The 14003-nt window shown below is 42.2% G+C and overlaps 3 protein-coding genes across 13 annotated transcripts; all 3 read right to left on the minus strand.

Annotated features, from left to right (window-relative positions):
- Window positions 1-45: 45 nt before the first annotated feature.
- CG42507 (uncharacterized protein) lies at window positions 46-10079 on the minus strand. Of its 2 annotated transcripts, none has more exons than NM_001169973.2 (7): window positions 9959-10079; window positions 9021-9447; window positions 6202-6667; window positions 5748-6083; window positions 5451-5588; window positions 3384-3892; window positions 46-1854 (listed from the first exon to the last, which is right to left on the minus strand). In NM_001169973.2, exon 7 carries the CDS (start codon window positions 1774-1776, stop codon window positions 820-822), a length of 957 nt encoding a protein of 318 aa, NP_001163444.1. In that variant the 5' UTR covers window positions 1777-1854; window positions 3384-3892; window positions 5451-5588; window positions 5748-6083; window positions 6202-6667; window positions 9021-9447; window positions 9959-10079; the 3' UTR covers window positions 46-819. The 2 variants fall into 2 exon arrangements, with proteins under 2 accessions (NP_001163444.1, NP_001163443.1); NM_001169972.2 differs by having other exon boundaries at window positions 4816-5588.
- Window positions 46-13166, minus strand: Trl (Trithorax-like). Of its 10 annotated transcripts, none has more exons than NM_001038926.2 (7): window positions 9959-10079; window positions 9021-9447; window positions 6202-6667; window positions 5748-6083; window positions 5451-5588; window positions 3384-3892; window positions 46-1854 (listed from the first exon to the last, which is right to left on the minus strand). In NM_001038926.2, the coding sequence occupies exons 2-7, from the start codon at window positions 9210-9212 to the stop codon at window positions 1792-1794; spliced, it is 1704 nt and encodes a 567-aa protein (NP_001034015.1). In that variant the 5' UTR covers window positions 9213-9447; window positions 9959-10079; the 3' UTR covers window positions 46-1791. The 10 variants fall into 10 exon arrangements, with proteins under 10 accessions (NP_001034015.1, NP_996078.1, NP_001034013.2 ...); NM_206356.3 differs by having other exon boundaries at window positions 4816-5588; NM_206360.1 differs by lacking the exons at window positions 46-1854; window positions 9959-10079 and adding exons at window positions 12681-13021; window positions 13084-13166 and having other exon boundaries at window positions 3071-3892.
- On the minus strand, window positions 12637-13961 carry Tsen34 (tRNA splicing endonuclease subunit 34). Its single transcript, NM_001043140.3, has 5 exons — window positions 13901-13961; window positions 13757-13843; window positions 13409-13669; window positions 13084-13191; window positions 12637-13021 (listed from the first exon to the last, which is right to left on the minus strand). The coding sequence occupies exons 1-5, from the start codon at window positions 13947-13949 to the stop codon at window positions 12696-12698; spliced, it is 831 nt and encodes a 276-aa protein (NP_001036605.2). The 5' UTR covers window positions 13950-13961; the 3' UTR covers window positions 12637-12695.
- Window positions 13962-14003: the final 42 nt, after the last annotated feature.

Consider the following 14003-nt stretch of genomic DNA (forward strand, 5'->3'; position numbering starts at 1 on the left):
TTCATTGCACCCCCCTCGTGACAAAAAAATGCACAAGTTTTTTTTATGTTTCTTTCAGTACACAAACCGGCTCACTTTATTGCCTTGGCCCCAAATACTGGGTTGCATGAATATGTTTCTCCTACAGAACAGACACTCATCGGTCTATTCGCAATGTAATCCAAAGGGCCCTCGTTATCAAACAGTTTTCGAACAATCAGCGTTGAATTGATCCATAGATACATGCGTATTATGTGCGAAGTTTTTTGCTCTACATTGAAGTGTATATATCATACAATTGATTACGATTTCTGTTTGTTTTGATCTTTAACTGACAATAGCTTATTGAATAGATCGTCAAAGGTTATTATATTATATATATCCGCATTTTCAACTCAACTAGCAAGTATCTAGAAGCGGTATTTGTATAGTACAAAAATAATCTTTATTAACTCGTAATTGATTGAATTTTTACTTCAATATGTTTCATTTGAGATTAATACTTTCATTGAAAAATACTTTTCTAATTGTCCGAAAATTATATACAAATTGAGACATGGTTTTCTAAAAATTCCACGCTTCTAAGATTATTAATAAGTTTGTAGTTATGTACACTATCTCAATTGGCAATCCTCAAAATGTGTGCAATTGAAACAGGTGATTATTATATATAGAAATTTAAATGGGTTAAAAACTTAGGGATACTGATACATTTTTAGAAAAAATTCCAAATTAAAGCTTTGTTCAATTCGATTCTGCTTTTGCACACATTTTGGGTGTCCAAAAATTGTATATAGAGTGGCTAAAACTTATTTCACTACGGCTTAGCACTAATCGCTCCTACTGGAGATACACCTCTTGGACAACTTCATGATGTGGCTGCTGTTGCTGCAAATCCTCCTGCATTTGCAACTGTTGATGCTGCTCCTCGATCGTTCCGCTATCATCGTATTCGATCAATTGATCATCCTCCGTCTGTTGGTGATGATCTATGATTATGTGCTCCTGGTCCAACTGATGGTGCTCCACCAACTGGTGCTCTTGGTGATACTCATGTTGCTGCTGCTGCTGCTGCTGACTATGGTGATGATGTGGATGATGGGTGAACACCAATGGCGGTGGCGACGTTGATGTGGCCATGTGCTCATGGATCGCCGACGTGCCACTTGGGGTCGATGCTGTGCTGGCGGTGTTGGTGCTCTGATGATAGGTTGTGGCTTGCTGATTTCGAACAATATGACCGGCGGCAGTGACATTGGTCACGCTGGAGCGCTGATTTGTGCGCGTCAAGGTGACCGTCACCTCGGAACCCAGTCCGGCAAACGAAACAGCTGGCGTGGATGGTGGCGAGGAGGATGAAGCTCCGGCTCCTCCGCCACCAGATGATGACGATGATGCTGCCGCCGCTGCTGCTGCCGCTGAGGCTCTGGCCTGGAGTATCTTACGGGTGGGCAATTGAGAAGTACTTTGAGTGGATGCGGTGGCTGATGCTCCTGTTTGTGGCACATAGTTGATGAGCAGGACACGCTCGCCGCTGGTCGTTTGCGCCGCATGACCGCGCAGTATACGACGCTGCAGCGTGGATGTGGTTCCTGTTCCAGTTCCAGTCGATGATGTCGATGTTGCTGGTGTGATGCTTCTGCTGTTGCTGCTGCTGCTCAATTGAGTTGCTGCTGCCGTGCCGCAGTTGTTGCTGCTGTTGTTGTGGCTCGAGCTGCTGGTGTTATGCTGCTGTTGCCCGCTGCCGCCGCCTCCACCTTCTCCTCCTCCTCCTCCTCCTCCAGGGCCGCTGGACATATCGTTGGATCATCATTACGTATTATTACCGCCTTTCAAAATGAAAACCTTCTTTACCAAAATGTTCTTGTTGTTGCCCTGTTTTTTTTTTTTTTTGAATGATTTTGATTTGTTGTCGGATGCATGAATGTTTAGTTTTTACACACAGATGTATTGAATTTGATTGGTTAGATGACGTTTAGTTGTTATTAACGTGGCAGCGAGAAAGAGAAGAAGACAAGATAAAAACGATTTGTTAATGATTGCTCATGTGTTGCAAAATGGTGTAAACTGCAGTGCAGAATGCATGTGGTGTTGGTGAGTTTTCGTTGCTGGTGTGTGAAGTGTCATTAGTCACTATTTGATTTTTCAATTAAGTTTGTCTTCATTTTTTAGGTCAGCCGTACTGCAAATCAGGAAAAGCAAAAAACTAATATACAAAAAATATTTAAAACGTTAATTCATGCTGTAAATTACAGAAATACTTAATTAATAGGTAAGGTTGGTTGCTAAAGGGACTATGAGTAAATTAATTGAAAAATTAAATCAAAAAGTTCCATCACCGAAAAGCGAAAAACAAAAGAAAATACTAATAATAATTTTGTTTGAAAAAGTTTTGTTTTATTAAACTTATTTTTTGTAATTGGTTTTAAATAAAATTAGATTTTATTTAAGTGTGTAAGAAGACTAACAATAATTCGTCCAGTTTAGGTAGATGAAATATACCCTTTCGTTCAAATTTATATAATTAAATCATAGTTTCCAGGAATATGTATATTTCATCATCCAAAACTAGTACAACGGGGTCTAAATTTTAGGAAAAATTTGCAACTATTAAAATTAAGTAATATACATATAAAATTGGTTCAATTTAAACATAGAACGCCTAGTTCTTAAACAAAAACGAAAGCAGAGATATCGAGTTGATTTATTGATTGGTTGATTGATTACTTAAGTGATTGTTGGTGGGTGGGTTTTTAGAAACCTTGTTGAGCGAACTCTCTTTTGATCAGATCAATTACTTTTGAGCTGCTTAAGTAAATCTTTGTAACTCAAGGATTTTTAAACTTAATGTATTTGTTAATATTTTTTAAATCAAGGTGCATTCGTTCATGGCCAAAATCTGGACGTGAGCAAGGGATCCTTGTTGGATTAAGGTGTTTACTGATCTGCAGGACTTCAAAATGACTAGAGGTCCTCTAGCATTGGGACATTTGTAAAACCATACAAAATGATAATATTTATAAAGTATGTAAAATATGCACGTAATTTCCAATAACCATAGAGCACTTAAGCGTTTGTCTAGCAACAAAATAAGTTGTAGGAGGGGTAAATCAACATTTAAAGTCATAAGATTGTACAACAAAACGGTAAACAACTAAATATGCCTTTCTGGCTTTCTAAAACTAATTTAGAATTTGTCTACGCATTCCGCAAAGAGAATATTTAAAGCGTTTAGCAAAAACCCAAATTAATAATTGTATAGAATAGTACAAGATGGATCTAAGACTTCGGTCCGATCAGAGCGTCTGTTGTGTTTGCTGTTGCTGTTGTTGTTGTTGCTGCTGTTGTTGCTGCTGCTGTTGTTGCTGCTGCGGTTGTTGTTGTTGAAAGTCAGTTATATTCACCTGATTTAAATTGCCTATGATCTGATGGCCCTGCAGCGTCTGCACCTGGGCAATTGAAAGCGGAGCTCCACTCTCGCTGCCATCGGATTGTGCCACCAGTTGCTGCTGCTGGCCAGCCGCCTGTTGCTGTGCGGCAGCTGCCGCTTGAGCACTCGTTGTTGCTGTTGTAATGTTGCCCGACGAGTCTATGATTTGGTGATGTTGCAGCTGTTGTTGTTGTTGTTGCTGCTGCTGCTGTTGCTGCTGGACCTGCTGCTGCACTTGCTGCACCTGTTGTTGCACTTGTCCGCCCGTCGCACCGCTCACTGTCATTGCTTGCTGCTGTTGTTGTTGTTGTTGCTGCTGCTGCTGCTGCTGCTGTTGCTGGGCATCCGGATCCTTCTTGACTTGCACACCCTGTAAAGTGTGCAGGGATTGAACCGTCTGGACCTGCGGCACACTGCCACTGGAGCTCAGTGCCCCACTGCCTGAACCGCTGGATCCGCTACTAGACTTCTTGCCACTGGTTGCTGCAAGGAAGGAATGAGTTGCTGGTGAGAAGACTGCCGCTGGAGTTAGCCAAGGTAGACTGTTGGATAGTAGGAGTAATACAGAGCGAGAGGACGACACTACAGCAACATCTCTGGCCCAAAAGAGAAACAACGCGGCCTTTAAGGACTACAGCCGGAAACAGGACATGAAGATGTGTTGATTGTGTAGATGAAAGGTGTTACAAACAAAAAACTTAAAAACGCAAGACAAAACAAATATTAATATAGGTTTAAATCAATATGAACAACAAATAACAAAACTAATAATAGAAATAAAAAAAATCTAGTGAAAAACTGTTAAAAAATAAAACAAACGTGTAGTTATAATTAAAAAAGATACAAAAACAACGTAACAATATTCAACGTTAATTCAAGACTTTTAAATACGATTATCAGCCAGATTGTCAATTCTAAATGCGCAAGATTTGCTCCAGAGGAATTGCGAAACATTACAAAGATCAGTACGAAGTTAGTAGGTTTGGAAATCGACCAACAGTATTTTCTTGCAACTAAGAGAAACAATAATTATAAACAGCCAATTGCAGTAAATTAAAGTCCGTGCCACAGGCAGAGATTAATTTTGGTTTTGTTTTTGTTATATAAAAAAATATATAATATTTTATTAATTAAACAATTTGTAATATAATATCTAAAATAGAGAAACTTAAACCGATTGCGATCCTCGATTGTAATTGTACAATTAATTTTTACAACAATTATTTGCGACACTACTAATTAGATTATTTAAGTAAGTTAATCGAGTATTCATTTAGGTGGAGACATACGGAATTCTCTCTTTTTGTCCTTTTCTCTGTGCTACAATATGCAAGAAAATACTGCATAAGAAAATGTTATATGTTAAAAAGCGCAATTTTGAAAAGTTATGCAAAATATAAACTTACGCAGCAATTAATTATGGAAAAATTAAAAATGATACAGGAAATGAACACAAATCATTCGATCAGATCACGGGGAATTTGTTTGTTTGCTGATTGTTATTTACAAATCGTTTTTGTGAGTGTTATGTTTTTTTTTTTAATGTTTTTTTGGAAATGTGGATGATGGTGTCGTTGGTGCGTTGGAATGATTGAAGGCTCGGCTGGAGGTGGCTACTGCGGCTGCGGCTGTTGCTGCTGCGGTATGAAGACCTGATCGCCCACAATGTGTATGACGTTCTGCATGCCCTGCTGTTGTGCCGCTTGCTGTTGCTGCTGCTGCCCAGTGCCGCCCCCGCCGCCGCCCTCATGTTTGATGTATGCCTGTCCACCACCCGCTAATGTTGCTGTCAAGTGCTGCTGGTGTTGCTGCTGCAGTTGCTGCTGTTGCTGCTGCTGGGGCAGCACACCTTGGGCCAGGATGGCCGGCGCCCCCGCGGCCTGCGGTGCATTCGATATCACTCTCGTTGGCGTCGTACCAGATGATTGTCCTCCTGCTGATCCTGCTCCGCCTGCTCCATCACTGCCCACTGTGTTGTCGCCCTCTGCCGTGGTGTTCATCTCCATGCTGGAGTCTAGGGTTGTATCGTTACCGGACTTACTTTTCTTCTCCTTCTTCACGCCGGGTTTGGCAAAATGCCGCAGCTCGAGATGGCGCCGCAGGTTCCGGGATTGACGAATGACAGCATAGCAAATGGGGCAAGTAGCAGGTTGTTCAGATTGTGATCGTGAACGTGGTTCTAAAAACGGAAAATAGCGTTCTTTAGTTCTTGGAACACGTTGTGGGATGGTATATTGGGTATTCACTGGCTCTAACAAAATGCATTATTCTCAAATATATACTTATAATTAGTAATAACTTTAAGCCGGCAAGTGAATACACCGAAATTAAAACTCACTCTCTGTTCCGGGCGGATGTTTAGCGCGTTTTGCCTTTGGCGTGGATAGGACGCCGCTTGTATTGCCGCCAGATGAGCCAGTGGCTCCTTGTGCTGGTGTTATCTCGCCAGTTGCCGCATTAGCCGACGTTACCGGTATCATGTTGTTGGGGTCCATGGTCACAATAGTCTCTACCTTTTGTCCTTCGCTCTTGATGATCGGTGTGGATGATAGCAGTTGGCCCTCGGCTCCATTTTCGCCAAGCACCTGCTGCACGGATCCAGAGCCGTGTGAAGAGGTCGGTGTGCCCATAATCGTATCCATTCCTTCAACTTTGCTTATTTTCGGTGCCGTAGCTGCACAAGTAGAAATGCATGTTATTATTTTTTGTTTCTAATTCTTACCCAATACGTTCAGAGTTTATTGGACAAATTTTCTGAATCAACTGTTTACAAAAATAAGTTTTTAACTTACGTGACATTTTCTTTACGCGTGGTTTGCGTTTGCGTGCCGGAAGAAAAGCCTGAATCACTGCCTGGTCATGTTTAGCCGCGTCGGTTGTCACAATGGTCTGCTGTTGTCCTGCTGCGTTGGTCTGGGTCGTTGCCTGGAGAATCTGGCCCTGATGATGGATGTCCTCCACCACCTGGGCATGAACCGTTTGCTGTGGAGCCGTGGCGATCGTGGCAATCAGTTGGTCTTGGTCGTGATGTTGTGGAATCATGTGCTGCAGTTGTATCGAGTGCGTGGTGTAGTCGTCCTTGGTAACCGTCTGCGGTGCCAGTCCCTGGATGTTCAGGCACTGGGCAGCCTGCAGTAGCGACGGCAGCTGGGCGTGATCCACGCTCACCTCTCCGCGGTACACAAACTCCAGCAGCGCCTCCAGATCGTTCGCATTGACGCCAGCCAACATAACCACTGGATGCTTGCATGGTGTATTCTGTAAATATCGAGAAGACATATATAATCTAATTTATTTAGAGCTGATAAGTTTGTATTTATATAAGTAAAACTAATGAGATTAAAAGGAGTTATTAAGAATAGGGCAAGATAAATTGATTTTAAATGATATATAAATATTTCTCTATTGTTTAAGGTATGTACGATAACCAAAACCGGTTTCTAGTAAGTTATAGAAATTTTCTAATTGAAATCTAAAAATGTTCTATAAGAAAAACTTCTTGACACTTTGCAAAGTTCGTAGGCTCTTCATCCAACATTTCTCTTGGCTCGAACTTCATCGTAGAGAGTTGTGTTTGTTTTGAAATCGTCTCACATTTTTGGCGTGAATTGAGAGGCCCGTTCGTCCGTCCGCCAATCCAAATAAAAACAATAACAAAAACAGTCGGACGGAGATGGAAATAATGGAAACTCGCGGTGCGACGCGTCGCTCACACTCTCCTCCGCTCACGCACACAGTGACACAGACAAAAGACAACCGGCTTTTACTTTTGCGCGCTCTGCACATTCTGCAGCAGGATTTTGAGATTTCAGATGCTGAAAAAGAAAACAGAGCAGCGCTTAAAGAAAGAGCGCTTAGCTGTTCTTCTTCTGTGTCCTCTCCCGCTCCCGCTCCCGCTCCAAACATTTAATTATATAGCATTGCTCAGAAAACAACCCCTCTCCATTTACGGACTCACCAACCAACACCCTCCCTTCATCCAATGCCAATCTCTTGAAATGACACATCTCACCGCACTCCCATTTGCGCTCTTTGAACTCTGCCTCCAACCAAAGTCTCGCTCATCGATTTTTCAGAGTTGCATTCCATTTGCCGTAGGAGCAAGGGAGAGGGAGCAAGAGCAACAAAGAGCGACCGCCATGTGTTTTTGCGTGCGTGTGTGAGTGTAACGAGATCAGTACATCTTGTACTTTTCGGACTCTTGCAGAGTTCACAGCCGCATTGGTCCCGTTCTTTTTGTTTTTTTTTTTTTTTCTTTGACATTTCCCCACGACGGCTCTGAGCGGCGTTTTCAAAAATTTCGCTCTGTTTACTTTTTCACGGCCCAGAAAAGGAGAGGAGAGATGAGGAGCGCTGAGAATAAGGGGGAGCGAAGCGCAGAGTAGCCGCTGTCGGCGTCGCATCAGGTGTTTTCATTTCGCTGGCCGCGCTCTGTTTTGGTCAGTATTTCCATTACGATAGGGCCACGCATTGAAGACGGTCCAACTTTCATACTTAAGCGCACACTTTGAACAATCGACAGAGTGGCGGAAAAGCGTCAAAGTTAAAGTGCAAATGAGTTGTTAAAAAGTACAGTATCGCAATACAGCTCATGAAAAAACTTGCAAGCTCCATTTAAAAGTGCGCCTTCCTAATATGAAATGCTTTAGTTTATAGAAATACGGGTTGGATTCGATACGAGGGAAGCGCACCAGACAGGCTTGCTTATCTTTGGTACAATCTGGACTTGGTCACTATGTTATAAGTTTAAATAAAGATTTGAAGTAGATAAGTCTATTAAAGTCCAGGAACTTTTAATTGAGCGAAGTTTGCTGTTAGACAATCAATCTAGCAATCTAAAATGGTGACATACAAAATACAAAAGACTTAGCTTAGGAAATGGGTTAAGGAAATCAAACCAATCAATACAAATTTAATTTTAATTATCTTTGTATATGTATCCATATTCCCCCCAATATTTCAAGTTCCCCCTAGCCAGAGCCAACTGTACAGTTCTGTCTGTGAAGAAAGAGGTCGCGCTCGTGTGCACCCAACAACAGCAAGAACCAAAAGGCAAGACGAAAGCTCCAACCATCCAACAACTACAACAGTTGCCGCGCTGCTTTTGGCGCTCTCGTTTGCGCTCGCTCTAACACATGCGATTTAAAAGTTGGCGCACCAGCTTTCGGCTCTCCCCTCTCTGTTACACCACCGGGCCCAAAACCACTTTTCTGTCGACCGAACCAACTGGTTCTCTCGCTCTCTCCCTCTCTGTCTGCGCTCTGTCTCTACGTCTCACTCTCTCGTTCTCCGGTGAACTTTGCAACAAGAAAAAGCTGATAAGCAAGATAGACGGCGGGAATGCGGGGGGCGGAGCCACTCATTCAACTCAATTGACAGTGGAAAACTTGTACAAAAATCTCTAGACAACTTTTGGAGCGGAGCGTAAATCTGCGTTATTTATACATATGTATGCATTTGCGTGCGAGTGTCAGTTTCTCTGCGCTCCAAACATTAACCTATTTCTGCGATTGGATTTCTCTGTTTACAAACTGTACGAAACGTTTGAGGTTATGTACAAGCTCTCTTATTGAAAGGTGTTTTAGGCAGTGTTTCCGAACCGAGCACTTACCTTTAGCAAGTCCAGCAGAAAGGGGGAGGCGGCGCACAGGACTATCTTGTGGGCGGGAAAACTCCGCCCGCCGGCGGCCAACGTGCAATCGACGAGGTCGCCATGGCAGCGCAACAATTGGATTGCCGATACGAGGCTGGTGCCGTAATCGCCCCAGGTGAGCGAATACAGCGAATTCATTGGCAGCGACATCAAAGCGGTCGCGTCCAAATCCAACAATTGTTGTTCCTCCCCAGCGTTGCTAGCGTATTCGCTGCTATTTGTCTCCAACACGACGATTTAATGTTTAACGGTTACGGGGAAAATTCTCTTCAAGTTGGGATTTTTCGCAAAAATCCCCTTTCTACTCCTCCTCCACGACGCCACTGCTTTTCCAACTCCCTTTGCTCTTCCTCTTCTTGCTGCTTGGCGCGCTGCTTTCTCGAAACTGAAATGAAAAATGGAAAAGAAAAAGAGTACAGACGTTAGTTATTAGCTCTCTCTCTCTCTCTCTCTTTCTCGGTCTCACTCTCCCGCTCTCGCACTCTTTGGGGGCCAGAGCGCGCGAGAGCGAGACAACGCATGTGTGTAGGCTGCTCACAGGAATTTTGTTGTTGGAGAAGACTTTTTCACAAGGGGACTGACAACTAGTATACAATTGATGTTTCAAAATTCGTTGCTGCCCACAAAAATCACACAAAAATAGCGCGCCACATTTAAAAACGCCAACAGCACACACACGCGCACAAACTCAGACAGACGGACAGCCGACACAATCACATTTTTTAATACACAGTACAGTCAAGCCATGAGACACGCATTTAATTTTTTTTTGTCACTCAGTTATTTTGTTCGTTTTATAATCGCATGTCTCTTGATTTTGTTATTGTTTTCCCGCTCACGGAGCGCACTTTTTTTGTTTGTTGGTTCGGTTTTGGTTTGTGAAATTATCTTCTCACCGGAGCGCAAAAGAAAATTTCAGTGGCTGTGGGTGATTTTGTGCCTTCTCTTTCTCTTGCCCGTACGCTTTTTTCTCCTGCTTGTTTGTCCGCTCGCCAACGTTGGATAACTCGAACTGAGACTGAGTAAATGGTTTCGATCGAATTTCGCTGCTCCGGCGCTGCCAGCGCGGCCAGTTTTTCAGTTCTCTACTCGGGGAGAAAATGTGTAATTTCTGTACTGCTGGTGGTGGTTATTTTGCGTGCTGGTGTGCGTGCGCGCCTGTATCTGTGTATCTATGAGAGAAGTGACCTGCCTGGCAACGCTCTTTGAAGTACAGTTGTCGAGCGGCATTGCCAGATGGAGCGCAGGAAGAGTATTTTTAGGATGGAGAGGAGAGCAAGACGGCAAGACAAAAAAGTCGGCAAGATAGTAAACAAAACTATAAAAGGTGGTAAATATTGAATGATGGAAATATTCTGGGCCGACTTCACGGATGAAAAACACATGTGTCCGACCGGTTGGAATATCAGAGTGCGATAAGAAAAAGGTCAACGGGATCCGTAGGTTCCGGTTCTATAACTATCGGATCCGGTATCAAAATATTCAACATTTTCTTATACTACTCCACTCTGAATAAGCTCAAATTTTACAGTTTAAAAATGAAGGATAAACAATTCAGAACGTTTTTGAATTATTCTAGCTAAGGTATCGAGCAATTGTATTAAAAATAAATTCCAACATTAGCTATGATTAAATCGATAAGCAGATTTTCGTAGAACGAGTCCCTAATCTAACAATTTATTATGTTTGATCACCAAAATCTAGAAGGGTATTGGGTTCAGAATAAATTACTTTCAGTTTTCTTTTTAAGATACCAGATTCCATTTTTCTGGGAACAAGTGTAATGCTACTGAGGGTTACACAGGAATCAAAAGAATCTGATAGGTTTAGATTAAAATAGACATGTATCGGGACTGGGTTTCTCTTCGGTTCCGAAATATTAACAGATCCTGTGAAAGTAATAATAACAAATGGTAGAAAAGCCGGTTCGCTCTTACGCTCTACATTCTCTTTCCCCTGTCTCTAACTCTCCTCTCTCCTTTCGAATCCAATCCAATCACCTGTTACTTTTGACACATCTCAGAGACCGAGACCCTACGGGGTAAAAACATATAGCCAGTCTCATTCTCGTATGCAGATCAAGTCCAGCTTAAGAGCGGAGAGACCCCGCGATAGGGAAGTTAGTCGAATTTGGAATTGAAGGAGAAGGAGAGTGGCACTTCTAGCCAACGCTCAGAGAAGAAAGTAATATAAAGTGAGCGAGTGTCCAAATTTTTAAGATTACAATTTTCTCTGTTATGATGCTGCTGGGCAGGGAAGGGGCCATGAGAAATGCCGTTCGAAATGCCCCTTTAAAGTTCCAATCGGCGTTAAAGCAGTGAGCATGTTTCATGTTTCGTAGCTGGCAATACCAACCAACGGAGCATGATGTGAGAATGAGGGAGAGCGTGCGCGCTGGGGGGTGTTGGTGGTGGGTGACTCGGCAGAGGTGGAGGAATGAGTGCAAACCAAGCACAGTGGGATACAAAACATAAGTGGTAGGAATAGAATTACTATGTAAAATTTTGGAATACATTGTATAACTGGTTTTTGTAAACAAATTGTATAAGCGTTACTGGACTATTTTTTCCATTGGCTAGTTTTTATAGTGCGTTTGGCCGTACGTTAGTTAAAGATTTTCAAATTAAATTTTTGTATTTTATTAAAATGTATGAAACTTTAAAACATTAAAACTTTTAAACAACGCTTTTGTCCCACCGTGCGCCAGCTCGACTGTTTGAAATTCGAACGGCGCGGCACGACTTTTGCCTGGCCTTCCCCACCGCGCCTTATCACGTTGTTTCTATTAAAAAAAACTGAATATACTTGAAACGAACGCAAAACATGAAGAATTCAGCACAAATTTGTTGAAAACAAATACGCAAATGTATGCGACTTATTTGCCTATCGCCGCTTGCCTATAGATGTATGTACATACATATGTATGTATGTGTGCTCTGGCGTTTGATGGGGGCCATCGAATTATAACCTCATTTTGTATAACTAATTCATTTAACAAAATTTAATGGGAAGCGACGAATGACTCCCGCCTAAAAACCACAACAATGGACCCTGAACGGAGTGGCGAGCAAACATCTCGAGTTGGATGTCGTGGTCATAATAAACCGATTTACCATGTGCACTGTGTACAATTTCCAACTGTGAGTGGGAGAAACCGTTTCTGGCGCTGCTCCTGCCGCTCAGAGCGGGACGGCGAAACGTGGAGAGGCCGCCAGAGAGGGGAGGAGCGGTGGGGAAATGGGACGGAGCGGGAGCGTAGTTTCTCCGGCATTGTATTCAATTTCCACTAAAAAATAAACCCAATTCGGCGCCAAAAACAAAACCCGTGCTCACGGAAAGCCCACTCTCTCCCGCTCAGTCTTAAAAAAATAAGATTCTTTGGAGCCAAAAAAAAAAATACACTGGTCGAAATTAGATGTCCTCCCTTGAGCCCAAAATCGTATCAATGCGTCACAGATGTTCAGAACAAATAAAAGTTGGTGACTAAAGTGTTAATCTCTACCCATTAGACTTTCTAACGTTAGAACCCAACTTTAGAATAATAATTAAATGGATAACATAATAGACTATTTTTGTCAGAATTTTATGGTCACATTTCATGTTTTTTGCTCCATGTACTTGCCTGTGATTTCCTCATTTTCCAAGATTGCACCATGCGACCGTTTGGTAATGTATTTCTTCCTCATTATTTTCCATCTCGTAGGCGAAAACGCAGCTTTTGTTGACAATTACCGATAGACGAACTTTTGCTATCAGTTCCAGGGGCTTAATTACAGGTTGCTCGTGCAAAATTACAATGTGGGAGGCGTGGTAGATCATGGGATCGCCGGGGTAAACCAGAAAGTCCGCTCCAAATGCATCGCCGGAAGTCACGTACTTTCCGCGCCTCCACAGATCTTTGAAAACGCGGTATTTCAGGGAATTGGTGTGCACAATGGGACCGGTAACTATTTGCGCAGCTGTTGGTTGTAGAATTGAATTAAGATTACTTATCGAGAGATATTGGTTTTAATGTATCTACAGTGATCCGTGGGATGTTCACAATGCACCTCCAGCAAGGCATTTTGGCGATCGAATTTGAAATTCACAGACATCTCCAATAGTACATCCTTATCAGTCAGAGCGGCAGCTAAAAGTGAAGTTATCTGATAATTCTTTTTTCATGCACATTTTATAAAATTAGATTTAAGTACGCTGACAGCTCAGTTTAAAATTTGAAGTTTAGGCCAGGAGAAACGTAATTTTGCATTTATGTAGATGAAATCCCACAGCCTACTAGACATATTATTTATACCAAATATTAGACATACATATATGATATTTATTTTCTAGTAATATTCTTTTACCCAATTCATTTTTGCCCTGCTTGAGCAACTTCTTGCGTTTTCCCGTCAGAATCTTATCCATGTATCGTTCAGTTTCCCGTAGTTTCTCCGTTTTCAATGCTTCCTCCTGTCCCAGTAACCGGGATTCAAAATCCGCCTTGCACTCCTCAAGTTTCTCGGCAGTGGGTTTAGCCTTTAGATCTTTGGATTTATCAACTAACTTTGCTATATTCTCATCCAAAAGCAATTGGGTTTCAAATTTACTGAGCTCCACGGGCAGAGCTAAAAAGTAAGAAATAGTAAAAATGTATTTTAGCATTGTTTACAAATCCAAAGCTGGGAGAAACCCTATAGAAATGGATATCTTACTGGATTGATTAGGACTCCAGCCTTTTGTGTTCGCTGTGCCCACTGGAGCACCCATTATGCGATGTTTGCTCCGCAGTTCCATGTAATCTGGGTAGTAAGCGAATTTTATTAAATGCATATTTTATTGAGCTTTAAGCCACTAACCATCCACGTTGAAAACGAAGCCAGTACCGTTTAGCAGAGTTAAATACATTTTTGCAAAAATCTTTTGTTATTAAAATGCGGCTAGAGATGGGAGAAGTTTAGG

This window comes from Drosophila melanogaster, chromosome 3L (assembly GCF_000001215.4).
Source record: "Drosophila melanogaster chromosome 3L".
Taxonomy (NCBI): domain Eukaryota; kingdom Metazoa; phylum Arthropoda; class Insecta; order Diptera; family Drosophilidae; genus Drosophila; species Drosophila melanogaster.